This window comes from Corylus avellana, chromosome ca5 (assembly GCF_901000735.1).
Source record: "Corylus avellana chromosome ca5, CavTom2PMs-1.0".
Lineage (NCBI taxonomy): Eukaryota > Viridiplantae > Streptophyta > Magnoliopsida > Fagales > Betulaceae > Corylus > Corylus avellana.
This window is the reverse complement of record NC_081545.1, coordinates 32,080,766-32,096,182: the sequence shown is the minus strand read 5'-3', so window position 1 is coordinate 32,096,182 and position 15,417 is coordinate 32,080,766. Positions and strand designations below refer to the sequence as shown.

Sequence of the window (15,417 nt, the reverse complement as noted above, 5' to 3'; positions counted from 1 at the left end):
CACCCTTCACTATATATTCGATTTGATAGAAGTAGCAGAAAAATCAAACTCGATATTTTCAAAAAAAAAAAAAAGAGAAATAGAACGAAGTCGAGAAGATACCGATGAATCGATGATCCTCTTTTTTCCCTGTGCCAAAAGATCTTACCGACTATAATTTGCTCAATGTCCGTTCATCTAAGTAGTTATGATGCTCGATCACCATCATCAAGTAAAATCTAACACGTGGACGGTGTAAATGGTGTTTAGGAAGCGATTCAACCAACCAATAAACAATGCACCACTTGTTCCCGATCTTTTATCCCCTACATAGTAAATCTACTTTATAAATGCTCCCCTGCAGTCAAAACCATTATAAAATTCTACAAGCACATAAGTTTAACGAATAAAACATTGACTACATCTAAGTTGACGTGCCTTTATTCTTTACACGCGCCAACTCAGCGGTTGTATTGGATACATATAAATCCAACTGCACGGAAAATAAGGGCTACTGATTTTAGTAACAGAGTAGTGGGTGGGGCTCGTGAATCTATCATTTTCAAAGCGTCTTTTTTATTAAGAGTGAGAGCGAGCTTGCGAGAAGGATAAGGAGTCAGAGGGTCTCACACTCACTCTGAGTCTCACTGTGATCTGACTGAGCGAGAGAGCAATGGCAGCTTCGCAATTCTCTGCAACTCCGACTCGGCCAGAGGCATTGACGCAATGCAATTCTCTCACTCGATTGTTCGGGTTCGGTTCCAGAAGCAGCAGATCAAAGGTGTTGTCGATCAGGACCTTGAGTTCGCGGCCTTCGAGGCGGCGTTTCTCGGTGAAGAACGTATCCGGAGAGACGAAGCAGAAACTGAAGGATCCGATCACTGAAGAAGGTCGGAATTTCCTCCATTCCCGGTTGTTTTTGTTACAACACTAAATAAATGATCCGATTTTTTAAGTTTTCGTTGTTACTGATGACGATTTTGCTGTGGTTCGAACCTGAATTTATACTGTACCTCTCTTTAATGATTAAATTCTTCTTTCCATTTTTTTTTTTTACGTTTAAGATTTGAATAAGTATTTATAAACTGTTATTCTTTTCTTAATTTTTAAATTCTGATACTTGAGTTTGAGATATATATTATGTATTTGTTTGAGTATTTATTGGTTATTGGAAATTTGGAAGTTAGGAGAGAGAGAGAGAGAGAGAGAGAGAGAGAGGCAAGTAAATGGTCACAGAGCATCAAGAAAGGATTGGAACTCACCATTTGTTGGTCTATCAGAAGTTATACTATTTGATGATCTCAACTGTCTTGTTCCAGTCAAACTCATTTGACGTGTATATGCAATTGAGGATGTTTTGGAAAAGTACTTTATGGTCAATTATTGAAAATCATCAAATGAAACTGGCTTAATGTTAAGATCCTTTTTTGATGCTGAGGTGGAAATCTGTGATTAGTTGTTGGAAATGTAAGTTTGTTGGGAGATGTGAGGGGGCTAGAGGGAACTGAAGGTGAGACAAATATTATAACAATCTTTGTGAAAACTCTCTTCATTTGTGTGTTAGAGAGATTTGGAAGGAGATTCCTATGAAGTTTTTCATATATAATGCTATAGTACTTTTGGTGTTCTACACCATATTTGATGATTACCATTCGTGTTTTGGTTTAGAAGCTCCAACCACTCACACTTCATTCAAACCGGATGCTGCATCTATTGCCTCAAGTATCAAGTACCATGCAGAGTTCACCCCGTTGTTTTCTCCAGAGCGCTTTGAGCTTCCAAAGGCTTTCTTTGCAACTGCACAAACTGTTCGTGATGCTCTCATTATTAATTGGAATGCAACATATGATTATCACGAAAATTTGAATGTAAAGCAAGCATACTATTTGTCGATGGAATTTCTGCAGGTTTGTCTTGGGCTCTTCTGCATTGATTCCCACATCAATAATTCACTTTTATCATCTTCTACTTGCAAGATGTTATTGTTCCCTAACGTTTGATTCTTTGTAGGGTAGAGCGTTGTTAAATGCAATTGGTAATTTAGAGCTCACTGGTGCTTATGCAGAGGCTTTGAGAAAGCTTGGACACAAATTAGAACATGTGGCTTCCCAGGTAAGATTGCTTACTTACGTGATTTCCTTTCATTTTAAAATACTTTGCTGTATCAGATCTAAACCAACTATGGTCGTTGGGAGAAAGTCAACATGTGTGACGGAATTAAATAATTTTCCATCCTTTTGTAAATTAAAAGGGTGACTGAAAGCCATGGTGGATCACGACCATTTGTAAAAAATAATTGTAAAAGAGTTGTATGTCTAGCATTTTTCTTATCATTTTCAGGATAAGTGTCATGTATGTGTCATGGCAGCTAATTTCTTTGGTTGACTTATTATAGGAGCCTGATGCTGCACTTGGTAATGGGGGTCTTGGGCGCCTTGCCTCCTGTTTTTTGGACTCTTTGGCAACATTAAATTACCCAGCATGGGGTTATGGACTTAGATACAAGTATGGCTTGTTTAAACAGCGGATTACGAAAGATGGGCAGGAGGAAGTTGCTGAGGATTGGCTTGAGGTATGCCTGATTTCTGCTTAACACTTCAAGTGCTTGTTAGCATTGGCATTATGTCTTACTATTCTGGCTGGGTTCATTATTCTTTTGGTTAATTATGGTTTCTCCTTGTAGATGGGCAATCCCTGGGAAATTGTAAGAAATGATGTCTCATATCCTGTAAAATTTTACGGCAACGTTGCCTCAGGATCAGATGGAAAAAGACACTGGATTGGAGGAGAAGATATAAAGGCTGTTGCCTATGATGTTCCGATACCAGGATATAAAACTAAAACCACTATCAACCTGCGACTTTGGTCGACCAAAGCTCTGTCAGAAGATTTTGACTTATATGCTTTTAACTCCGGAGAGCACACCAAAGCATATGAGGCCCTAACAAGTGCTGAGAAGGTTTGGATGCACTCATCATTGTTCATTGTATAAGCTGTTTTTTTATAATGATCTTGACTACTATCAGCCCACTTCTTTTAAAACTTTAACAACAAAAATAGTTTGGGGCCATGTTCTGGAGATTCTGAAGTTGGGCAATAGCGTTGAATAGAGAATATTGAGTCTTATCTTTTACCTGTTGGGCGGCGGAGGAGAGGGCCATTGTGGCCGCACTTCCTCAGAGACCAGATACCCAGTATCCGTATGTCGTGTCTCTCTCCAAATGTGTGATCTTGATCACCAATAATACCTAAATTTATATGTTTTCTTCATTTTGATTAATTTTTTGTTTAGCACTATGTTAACTGCAACTGGTATAAAGGATGGCTCTTATGGTGATTTGTTTTAATATTAGATTTGTTATGTACTCTACCCTGGGGATGAATCAATGGAGGGGAAGGTCCTTCGTTTGAAGCAACAATACACTTTGTGTTCGGCTTCTCTCCAAGATATGATTGCACGTTTCGAGAGAAGATCTGGAGCAAATGTAAAATGGGAAGAGTTTCCTAAGAAGGTTGCAGTACAGATGAATGATACTCACCCAACTCTCTGTATCCCAGAACTGATGAGAATTTTGATAGATTTGAAGGGTTTAAGCTGGAAAGAGGCCTGGAATATCACCCAGAGGTATACACTATTGCTGTTTTACATGCACGAACCAATCAGTTACTTTATATGTTGATTCACTCTGTACTAGCGGATGTTATTTAGAGAATTTTTATTTATACGATTTCTCCTGTCTCAATTTAAATGTCTTGTTTTCCTTTTTGGGATATCTCAAAATACATGTCCAATTTCTAAAAGTGAGTTTTTACGTTAATTTGCTATATTACTCTTATGTTTTTACGTTAATATACAGGACATTTTAGGAAGGGATGACTGTGTTAAATGTTTCTATTGTAATGAACTTAAGCTAGAGAAACAATATCAAAGTTAGTGGAAATTTTCTAGTCCTTCCTTTTCTTCCCCTCATTTAAATGAAAATCAGATTAGATTAGGATAGATTTTTTTTTTTTTTTTTTCTACATTTATGCTTTAAAAACATGCACTTCTGCGCTCTCACACACAGGTTCCAATTGGTTGGCTTAACCCATGTTTCCATCTCAATAATTAAAAAAAGAAAAAATAAATAAATAAAGAAAGACAAATTGCATAATTACCTGCTAGATTCTTTGAATGTTTACTTTTTGATGTTTTACTGAAGATCTCTGCTTAATACAGGCTCAAATTTAGCACTTCTATTTCTCACATTCTGCAACCTGTGTGCTAGAACTGTAGCATATACAAATCATACTGTTCTTCCCGAGGCATTGGAGAAATGGAGTTTAGAACTTATGCAGAAATTGCTTCCTCGACATGTTGAGATCATAGAAATGATTGATGAAGAGGTAATGCTGGATTATATGCATAACCAAATCCGTTATACCGGTGGAACTTATCTATACTTTTCCTGATTCCTAAAATTTCACATTTTCCAGCTTATTCAAACCATAGTGTCCGAGTATGGTACAGCAGATTCTGAATTATTGGGGAAAAAATTGAAGGAGATGAGAATATTAGAAAATGTTGATCTCCCTGCTGCCTTAGCGGATTTACTTAAGCCCAAGGAAAGCCCTGTTGTTGTTACCAGTGAGGAACTTGAAAAGTCTGAAGAATCAGTTGAACCTGTTGATGAAGAAGATGGATCTGAAGAAGCAGTTGAACCTGTTGATGAAGAAGATGGATCTGAAGAGAAAGTCACTCAGAAAAAGAAAGTGGTGTTACCTGAACCAGTACCAGAACCACCGAAGATGGTATTGGGGAAAAAATTGAAGGAGATGAAAATATTAGAAAATGTTGATCTCCCTGCTGCCATAGCGGATTTACTTAAGCCCAAGGAAAGCCCTGTTGTTGTTACCAGTGAGGAACTTGAAAAGTCTGAAGAATCAGTTGAACCTGTTGATGAAGAAGATGGATCTGAAGAAGCAGTTGAACCTGTTGATGAAGAAGATGGATTTGAAGAGAAAGTCACTCAGAAAAAGAAAGTGGTGTTACCTGAACCAGTACCAGAACCACCGAAGATGGTTCGTATGGCTAATCTTTGTGTTGTGGGGGGTCATGCAGTAAATGGGGTTGCTGAGATACATAGTGAAATAGTAAAGGAGGACGTATTTAATGCATTTTTTAAGGTAAACATGTTGACAGCTTATTTTCTTATCCCTTTTCTTTGATCAAATATAATGCAGTTAATAATTCTGAAAAATAGTGGGGTTATTCAGTCTGTCTATTATATTGTGAAATATGCTCATATCATTGATCTCTATGCTATAATTTTGGCAGTTGTGGCCTGAGAAATTTCAAAATAAGACAAATGGGGTGACGCCTAGAAGGTGGATCAGCTTCTGCAATCCAGATTTAAGTAAAATAATAACTGACTGGACTGGCTCAGAAGAATGGGTCCTAAATACTGAAAATCTGGCAGAGTTGCGAAAGGTAATCCGCTGTCCGAATTTCTTGCTGGTAAAACTCTCCTTGGTGGATCATAAGTCTTGACTACTGAAAACAGATTCTAATTGATGTTTAATTTTTCTTTTGTAGTTTCCCTTTTCTTTTATTTATAATTTGCATTTCGATAGGCTAAAGTTGGACCAGACACAACATGGATTTGGATATAGAATATGTGCCTCCTTGGCTCTTTTCAGCCTTGCTTTCAATAGGCATGTGCCAGCAAAAAGAGAGGAGTCTTTTGGCATACACTTGAAGATTCATAAATAATTTCTTGATCTGGTTTTCCATGACGTATAAATTTTAAAATGAGTAGAGAATCCATGTTCTACAGCCTAAGTCACCCCTAATTTTGTGGTACGCACTGAAGAAGAAAAATTGCACTCTTAAGAAATCCAGTATCACTGTGTCTCAGAAATGGTACTTTGACAGCTCTTTGCCCAACATACCTTGCTGAGTCCATGTCTTTTCTTATATCAACTCAACTCAACTAAGCCCTACACGTTTCCTTATCTGCCTTAGAAAATACTGAATCTAAGTCTATATCTAACATTTCATCCTCTTCTATACAAAAGCCATTACAGTATTTGGAGTGAAAGCCTCCTTTGTTTATTTACATGAGCTATCCAGAATTTAAAGCCTGTATTTTGAATTTTCAAGCATTCTCTATCCATTTTGCTCTATATGCAGAGAAGAGATGTAATGTAATTGGTAATTTTAGTTTTGCGGCTCCCATGATACCTACTGATCAGAGTATTGTGACTATTAATAGTTTGCAGATAATGAAGAACTCCATACGCAGTGGAGGGCGGCAAAAAGGAGCAATAAGATGAAAGTTGTATCATTCCTCAAAGAGAAAACAGGGTATTCTGTCAGTCCTGATGCAATGTTTGATATCCAGGTAATTTTCTTGCCTCTGAATTCTTCTATTTCTAAGAATGTGAAAAGAAACTGTGCGAATAACTAATGGCTCAGCATTAGATGAAAGTAGGAAAGATTAACAGAATGAAGGAAGACTAGGTTCTGTGAAATTCCATATGCCATCTCTAGATGACGTCTCAGGCAAATTATAGATGACATAGCAGCGGTTGACAATTAAGAAGAAAGTTTATCTAATGCTCCAAACACTGCTTTAACTCATGGTTCGTGTTCATGATAAGTTTTCTTTGTGGACTGGATTGATGTCTTGCAAAATTATGTTTGTCTGTAGAAAAGAAATAAATGTATGCCTATAAAGGCTTGTAAATTAACAATAGACTTTTCAAGTTCTAAGCCAGTTTGGTGCAGGTTGGTGGTTTGTGGCTACAACAAATTTTAATTCTGTTTTTCCTTTCCTTTTTCAAAGTCCCTTTTTCTTGCATAGCATGGTGAACTGCAAAATGGATTATTCTTTTTAGGTGAAGCGCATCCATGAATACAAGAGGCAACTGATGAATATCTTGGGAATTGTTTACCGCTACAAGACGATGAAAGAAATGAGTGCGGCAGAAAGGAGAGCAAAGTTTGTTCCACGAGTTTGTATATTTGGAGGAAAAGCATTTTCTACGTATGTGCAAGCCAAGAGAATTGTGAAATTTATCACTGATGTTGGGGCTACAGTAAACCATGATCCTGAAATAGGTGACTTACTGAAGGTATGGGTGGCTTTCATGCTTAATTTTGATAATGTATTCTGTGAAAAGTCATCATACACTAAATATCTGTCAAAAAGTTAGCCCTAAGTACTTATCAAAAAAAAAAAGAAAGTTAGCTCAAGTGTTATATGATTAACAGCTTGGCTGGCTCTTTCTCATTAAGAGTCTTGCATCATGGTTACCGGAATTTAATTGGTAAGTTCTCTAGGTTTTTGGCAGCAATCAAAATATAGGGTTTTGTCTTTGTCATAGAGGTATATCTCTATATTAAATGGAGATACATACTGCAATATAACAAGGTTTCTCTTGATGCTTGAGAGGTGGAGTGACTTGTCTTTACATAGTCAAGTTGGATCCTACCTTCTGGCACATATCATTCCATCTGTAGATCAATTTAGTATCACATTATTGACTTCAATTTATTTAAATTGGATTTGTGAAAGAAGTCAAATTTCTCATAGTCTTGTCTTTGTCTCTGATTACAATGTCAGAGTTTGTGTATCACGCCCAAAGCTCATAGTCTTGTTTGTTTATATTAGGTTGTTTTCGTCCCTGATTACAATGTTAGCGTCGCTGAATTGCTTATTCCTGCAAGTGAGCTATCACAGCATATAAGGTATTTAACTTTCGTTCTTTATCTTGCTTTGTCTCTTGTATTTGCTGCCTATGGTAAATGGACGAACAGAACTAGGAGTCAGTCTCAAACTTTTCCCAATTTTCATGTTTGTAATAGATGCTTGATGCTTGGGATCAGGCTAGGCAGAATGCGCTTCAGTAGCAATACCAAACAAAAACCAATTAGTTGGAGGTCTGTGGGAATGTTTCCAGAGGTGTTGCTTGGAACTGTTTGGCAGTTCCAAATGCAATAATGTCATTTCAGTACAATTAAAATAGAGGCTTAGAATATGTACTGTTACGGCAAAAATATTTCATTAATTGTTGCTGGAAATGCCTATTGAAGAGACGTTGAAGCCCCTGCTGCAGAGCCACATCCATTTTGTTTATTTTTATTTTTCATTATCTTCCTATTGAGTACTAACTTATTGAAGTGCAATGAGAATATGTGGAAGTGAAGAATGATTTGTCAAAGTCTTTATGTATTAGTTAATTATGTTAGAGAAAGCTTTCATAAACTGACTCCCTTCTCTTCTTCCTCCTTTCTCTCTGTAGTACTGCTGGGATGGAGGCCAGTGGAACTAGCAACATGAAGTTTGCAATGAATGGCTGCATTCTGATTGGGACCCTGGATGGTGCGAATGTTGAAATAAGAGAAGAGGTTGGACAGGACAACTTTTTCCTCTTTGGTGCCAAAGCTCACGAGATTGCTGGGCTCAGGAAGGAAAGAGCTGAGGGGAAGGTATGCCCTTATGAGCAAATGATCACTTTTATTTTGTTCTTTTGCTACTGAACCTGTCAAATTGTTTCTAGGGTACTGCATAATAGTGATGATTGCTAGGCTGATGGATTAGTTGGGAAATATATTAAAACTCTTCATTATAAAGAGAAGCTGACAATTGAAAAGAGGAAAAGAAAATTATTGCTTCTATTATTCTTGTCTTGGATACTCCTAGTGCAATTTTAACCTCGTTGAACTCTTGATGTAGTTTGTTCCGGATCCGCGTTTTGAGGAAGTCAAAGAATTTGTTAGAAGTGGTGCTTTTGGGTCTTACAGCTATGATGAACTAATCGGATCTTTGGAAGGAAATGAAGGTTTTGGCCGTGCTGATTATTTCCTCGTGGGCAAGGACTTCCCCAGCTACATAGAATGCCAAGAGAAGGTTGATGAGGCATATCGAGAGCAAAAGGTGAGTCCTATTTGCAAATATTTATGCAGTTTGTTAAAGAAATCTATGTAACCAAAATTCACGGAGGCAGTACACTATTCCATGTTTATTCTTATTGGTCCATTTGAATGTGTATTTGCTTCCATCTACAAAATTTTGAGAATTTTCCTGCATGTAAAATCCTTATGTGGCTCATCCATCAAGCAAATCCAACTCAAATAGTTGCACCTTGTTAAAACTGAATTTAATCATCTAATATATATAAATTATAATACTCCCTTTCAAGTGTGGGTTTAGTCTCCCTAGGCTCAGTACGTTAAATATTTAATTGAAATGAGAGTAAACTATAGAGTTAGAGTTCGATCTCAAGACTTTTGCTCTAATATCATGTTAAACTACCAATTATTCTAAAAACTTGAGCCGATAGAATTGTGAATTTAATCAATATTCTAACATTTATGATAGAATTATGGAGTATTCACTAGAACTATTGCAAATAGTTGGTGGTTGGTCACGTTGCTTCTGATAATAATAGAAATGCAGGGGCTTTTGTATAAATTTATCTATTGCCAAATGCCTCATATGCCTATACTTCTGTAGCACTTTCTCACACATGCGATCACAAGCATAGTTCATTCTAATTTGGTAGTGTTATTTGCGCCTAATATCTGTTACTGGTGTTGGGTCAGATATGGACAAAAATGTCGATCTTGAATACAGCGGGTTCATACAAGTTCAGCAGTGACAGAACGATCCGTGAGTATGCCAAGGACATATGGAACATTGAACCTGTCCAATTGCCATAGAAGTGTATATCTATAGAGAGTGGTAATAAATGGTGTTGGTGCAGAGTGTTGATGCCAGTGGCCGTTCATTGTTACTCTTTTGGTATGTTCGTCTTTTCACTATGTAAAGTAAAATGCTGGGAGCGAGGTGTAGATCAAAATAAAATTATGTAATAAATGTGATCCGGAGCGTTCGGCTTTCAATTTTTCCATGGATCACCCACCAGTTACCATGGTTGAACCTTTGTAAGAGACGTTGAATAACCGGATGCTTAGTCTTGAATAAAGTTGATTAGATTTTCTGGTTAAAAGGACCTTGCAGTATTTATTCTCTAATCATTTCACAGCACTATTTATCCTTTGTGTTTCACTCACCAAATGTAGAAACCATTTAAAAATCTCTTAACATTCTCTCTCCTCTCTAAGGAGGAACAAAAAAAATTCGTGAAAATAAATGTTTTCATAAAATATTGTAAGTTAATAGTTAAAATAAAAAGTCTAGTCAGCAAATTTTCTTTACATTTTAGCAAGTTTTTTAGCTGAATTTCAAAGCAAATTTGCTAAAATGGAGAGCAAATATTTTAACTATCAAATTTGCTTCGGGAACAAATGCCAAGTTGGCCGTTTTTCATCATTGTTATGGAAATATTTATACGTTCATCTATCTTATTTCTTTTGTTGGATTCAAGAGTGAGAAAGACCTGCCTTTACCTTTTCCTTGCTCTTGGTTGTACCTCAAATAATAATAATAATAATAATAAATTAAAAAAAAAAAAAACTAGAGTGGAGATGCATCAGGCTAAAAGAGGCCATATATCCATATAAGAGGCCAATGATTCTAATTCTGCCGCTGTTATTTCAAATTCACTGGAGAGACAAACCAGATCTCTTGCTAAGGGAACATAATAATTACTTTTTGGTTTCGAGTAAAAAACAAATTGTTTGTCCGATTTTGTTCTTGATTCTGTTATAACCGAGAAGGCAGGCTTGTTAAGAGATATACAAGGATGAGGTTGTTAATACCAAAATCTTGACTACTTTTTCCCAGAAAAGGAAGCATGGCTGGTCACACAGTGTTCCAGAAATGGTAGACAAGGATACTGTACAGACAACTAATATAGCCCAAAAAAAAAAAATCCGAAAATTTATCTTTAGCTGGCAGTAGCCATTCCTGTTCCAGCAGCATGTTTCTTCATCATATCAGCATGCTTTTGTCCTGCAAGATGAGAATTAAAGACCGTCCCACTATTACACACCACATTACACATTGCACATGTCCTTACTGCCTCGGCTGCCGCCCCACCTTTAAGAACCTTCCGTCTCTTTGTTTCCAAATCCTCTTCCTCTACAGTTTCAACTGCCTTCTTCCAGGTCTTTTGCCAATCGACAGCCTTGCCCGTATCACCGATATCAGGCGGTTCTTGTGGCACAATTGCAGGATTATTTGATTCTGCAGCACTTTGGGCAGAGGTTAATTTCTCCAGGTTCTTCTTGTGCTTCTTTCCCAACTTATGTTTGTCCAGTACACGCTTGGTGTCACAATTGATTTTGCAAACTTCGCAATGTGCAGATTGTACGATCTTCGACTTGGTTCTCATTTTCTTACTATGATTTTTCCAAGTGCTATTTCCATGAGGCCGACCTGCACTGTTAGCCCAGAAAGTGAAGTTTGGCTTTGCAATACCAATCTGTTCCGTCCCATATGACGGTATTGACGCAGCCTGCACATATATTATTAGGAAATTAACTTCCAAACAATACAAAATATACTAGTGCATGCAAAAATGATTTTCAAACCCTATATATTTTCTTAATGCACCTTTTCTTAAATGCGTAGGGAACCAAGGTCACTAATCGAAGGTAAGAGTTTAAAATTTACGCGACTGCCCGACCGACCTACCATGGGGCTCCCTTAGACTTACCAAGAGGAAGTTAACCCAGCCGCCAATTCCATTCTCAATCACAACATGAGCAAAAGCACATGCCTGCAACTGCAGCATCAGTGCCTAACATAATTACCCTGCATAATCTTCAATAGATCCCTACTTACTAAATTTGATAAAATAGTTAGAATGTATGCTGTCATTTATTGGGAGAAAAAAAAAAGGGTACTGTCCATACAACAAAAGCACCTAAACATAGCTTGTTAAGCCATGCAGGACACAGCAATGCATTATGCATACATGTCAAACGCCACTTAAGCACCATTAATCCATCATCAGTGTGAGAGTTTGACCATTTTTTATTGGTACGAGAGTCCTTTTTATGACAACCAGCCAGGCAAACCCAGTTATTGATATAAAAAAAGGTTCCCCATTGCCATTGCCAATGCCAATGAATGCCTTGACAGTAGAATAAGATATGGGGAGCCGGGTGTACTCTGCAAGCTGGACTTAGAAAAAGCCTATGATCATGTTAATTGAGATTTTATGATGTACATGTTGAGGAGGTGTGGTTTTGGGTTGAAGGGAAGTGGTGCTCTTGGATAGCTCATTGTATTTCCACAGTGCGATCTTGGTTTTGATGAACAACACTCCCACTAGTTTTGGTGAACGGCACTCCCACGACTTGAGACAAGGGGACCCTTTGTCCTCTCTGCTGTTTATCATTGTGATGGAGGCGTTGGGTAAGATGATTTATGCTACAATGAGTGGGGAGCTGTTACCTAGCTTCTCTGTGAGGAGAAAATATCTCTCATTTTCTATTTGCGGATGAACAAACATGGAAATATATTCTAAAACCAGGCACCAAGAGCTACGAAGGGGGCCTACAATAGCTTGTTGGAGGTCATAATGTAAATCACTTTCTTGAGCTTGCATACCCAGTTAGGATTCATAGAAGAAGAGAAACCTGGAGTTGGAGGAGAGTGAATAGAAACTTATTCTTGCGGATTCCCCCCTTCACTTATGTTGTTGAAAGGCATTCTGTTGATGTTTATACCGATCAATCATAGAAGAAAAATTCATATTCATTCTGATTAAGCTTCCTTCCTACTAATTTGGAAGTTCTTGGAAATGATTACGTTCCAAAGTCAAAGATCGTAGTTCTCGAGCGAGCAATCGAAAAGATTCTGGAGCATCCTCAGGTATAGGTATTGTTCTTCCAATGATCGTAGTACCAAGTACTTCTTGGCAAGCTCTAATATGATCAAATTATATCCATCAATTGTTGAAAGTATATGTGGACTTCACCTCGTTTCTTCTCACAGCTCTTTACCCTCAGGATCATTTCTAGCTTAATTGAAAAGTACAATGGTGATTTCCAAAGGTGATCCCATGTATTACCAATTTAGGTTTAGATATAGGGCATATTGTAAATGACCTCTTAGTAATTAGAGGTAATTACCTGTGTCTTTGGAAACTGTCACTAAATCATCAAACTGACCACCCCAATTAACAGATTTTCAGACGAGACGTCCACACATTGCATGAAACACAAAATTCAGCTCTCAGTTGTCACTAAACATCCCAATGATTTGAGGCAAAATGAAGTCATGAAATTTACTATCCCAATTGAAAGATTTTCAGACGAGATGTGCACATGTTGCGTGAAATACAAAATTTGGGTTTCAGTTGCGCCTCATAATGGAGAGGAACAAAACCATTTTGTTTCTAAATCGAAGAACAAAATTTTATGCCACCTCTTCCATGAAGCTTTGATTCTTTGAAGTCCCACTGAGAGCTAAATGAGGAATACATTTCGTGTTTCAAGCAAGATGAGCATGTTTCAATGCAATGAACATATTAACCAAAATTTTTTTATTTAAAAAAAAAAAAAAAAAGCAAGTTCAATGAAAACACAAGCTTAAACTGACAAAAAAGTTGTATAAGAAAAGACAAATCTTGTATAGGAAAAAATAATTTACTCACAGCTCCATAGCCACCCGGGTCCGCCCCGTACTGCCGGATATTCTCCTTAAAGTTAACGCTCCAATTCGGCGACATCGGGTCCGAATAATACTCGTACGAGCCCGTATCCACCGTCCGATGGTCGCGAACGTACGGTCCAGCACGGGCATGGCCTTCACTTCCCAAATGGACATCTGGGTACGATCTCAGGGAAGTATAGGAGTCGACCCCAAGTCGCCTGAGCCCACGGTCGAGGCCCAGGCCAAGGCCCCGGTACAAGTCATGGCGTTCCAGAGAGGAGGGAGGAGGAGCAGTGAGGTGAATTGGGTTAGGGTTTGAAGGGTCGCATGGGTAATGGAAAGAAGAGTAGGGTGGAGGGTACGGGCCTGTGGGACGTGGGTTAGGGTTTGGTGGCTGTGGGTGAATCTCAGGCCACCTTGTGTAGTCCATTGAGTTTTTCAGCTTTTCATGCAGAGCTTTTCAGAGAGCGAGAAAGAGAGAGAGATTTTCTGATTTTTGTTTGGTTGTGCTTTTGAAGACAGATATAGAGGCATTTTTTGGACTGGAATTCAGAATCCTATCAATATCATGCAATGATTCCTGAATAAAGCTGTGAGGTGCCTGTCATAGATGCCACCAGGATTTCATATCCTTTCATCTATTTTTTTCAAAACTCTCCAATGTGATTTTATGCTTACTCCTTAATAGGCTTTTACCACAAAAGTCTGGTAAATAATAATGCAACCCTTTGTATATCTCCTTCATATAAGGGGATAGATACTTGTTAGGACGAGTATTCAGCTAGTAGTCATCTTTTGCTAGCTTTATCGATGTTTTGTTTGAATGAGTATTGATTTTTAGGTTTTTTTTTTTTTTAATTTTTTTTCAATTGCATTCTCTTTCGAACCAGTAAGAGCATTCTCAATTGAGAAACCAAATAGTACTTTTATCTAAAATAATTAATCAGATTTATAAAAACCCTTTACATTGAATTAGTAAAAAAAATAAAAAATACATGTAACAGCACTTTTCAAGATAACCATTTTATTTTTTAGTAATGCTAGAGACTATCTTTTTATCCTCCTAAAACTGATGTGGCTTTTAAAATCACCATTAAATTTTAGATGAATTATACTTGAATTTTGATTCAATGGTGATTTTGAAAGTCACGTTAGCTTTATGAGGATAAAAATATGGTCCCTAGCATTACTCTTTATTTTTTTTCAAAACTTTTTGCACTTTTCAAGGGATCATTATAAGAATATTATTTCACAATTTTTAATAAAAATATATTTCATAAATATGATTGACATTATTATGAGAATATGGTTTTCATTCTTAATGTTGGCAAATACGGCATTTGAAAAATATAATTACTATAAAATATAACTGTTTCAAAAATATTATAGTTATAAAAATGATATTTGAAAAATAATAATCGTTAAAAAAATTATTGTCTTAAACGAATTACCATTGAAAAAAATAAAGAGTGAAATACAAATTTTAGAAAAGAAATAAAGAGTGAAAAAAATTAATATGTAAATGATATAAATAAAAATATAGCTAATCGGATATAAAACAGCTTTACAAATTTATTAGCTAAACTAGATAAAGTAAGTTTTGGAGAGTTATTTTGCATAAAAATTTGGCTCCTCTATTGAAAATGCTCTAAGTAGTAACAATTTAACTTTATTTTAGTGTTTTATTAGGTTTATGGGTCTAGTTATTATAAATACATGTTATGGGCTATTATGACCACAATTTATTATTATTATTCATTTATTTTCTATAAGATATGGGATTATTGTTTCATTTAATGGGGTAAATCAATATTTGTGCCAATTCATTTCCAGCAGCATATTACTCTTACGAATGATTGAGCACCACGACCAAACACCCTGTTGT

The 15,417-nt window shown here is 36.8% G+C and overlaps 2 protein-coding genes across 2 annotated transcripts; one reads left to right on the top strand and one right to left on the bottom strand.

The window, feature by feature from the left end:
• The first annotated feature begins 538 nt into the window (after nt 1-538).
• On the top strand, nt 539-9,973 carry LOC132180478 (alpha-1,4 glucan phosphorylase L isozyme, chloroplastic/amyloplastic). The gene is made up of 15 exons (XM_059593315.1): nt 539-869; nt 1,648-1,886; nt 1,990-2,091; nt 2,375-2,551; nt 2,663-2,938; nt 3,333-3,604; nt 4,248-4,365; nt 4,456-5,145; nt 5,297-5,449; nt 6,234-6,362; nt 6,859-7,095; nt 7,635-7,711; nt 8,266-8,452; nt 8,700-8,900; nt 9,569-9,973. Exons 1-15 carry the CDS (start codon nt 653-655, stop codon nt 9,683-9,685), a joined length of 3,192 nt encoding a protein of 1,063 aa, XP_059449298.1. The 5' UTR covers nt 539-652; the 3' UTR covers nt 9,686-9,973.
• Nucleotides 9,974-10,672: 699 nt separating this feature from the next.
• Nucleotides 10,673-14,216, bottom strand: LOC132181491 (uncharacterized). The gene is made up of 2 exons (XM_059594740.1): nt 13,534-14,216; nt 10,673-11,385 (listed from the first exon to the last, which is right to left on the bottom strand). The coding sequence occupies exons 1-2, from the start codon at nt 13,960-13,962 to the stop codon at nt 10,816-10,818; spliced, it is 999 nt and encodes a 332-aa protein (XP_059450723.1). The 5' UTR covers nt 13,963-14,216; the 3' UTR covers nt 10,673-10,815.
• Nucleotides 14,217-15,417: the final 1,201 nt, after the last annotated feature.

Coding starts and splice junctions, on each gene's coding strand:
- LOC132180478 (XM_059593315.1), top strand. CDS start 653: ATGGCAGCTTCGCAATTCTCTGCAACTCCGACTCGGCCAGAGGCATTG. Junction 2,552..2,662: donor TTGCTGAGGATTGGCTTGAG/GTATGCCTGATT, acceptor TTCTCCTTGTAG/ATGGGCAATCCCTGGGAAAT. Junction 8,453..8,699: donor AGGAAAGAGCTGAGGGGAAG/GTATGCCCTTAT, acceptor CTCTTGATGTAG/TTTGTTCCGGATCCGCGTTT.
- LOC132181491 (XM_059594740.1), bottom strand. CDS start 13,962: ATGGACTACACAAGGTGGCCTGAGATTCACCCACAGCCACCAAACCCT. Junction 11,386..13,533: donor ACCCGGGTGGCTATGGAGCT/GTGAGTAAATTA, acceptor ATATATGTGCAG/GCTGCGTCAATACCGTCATA.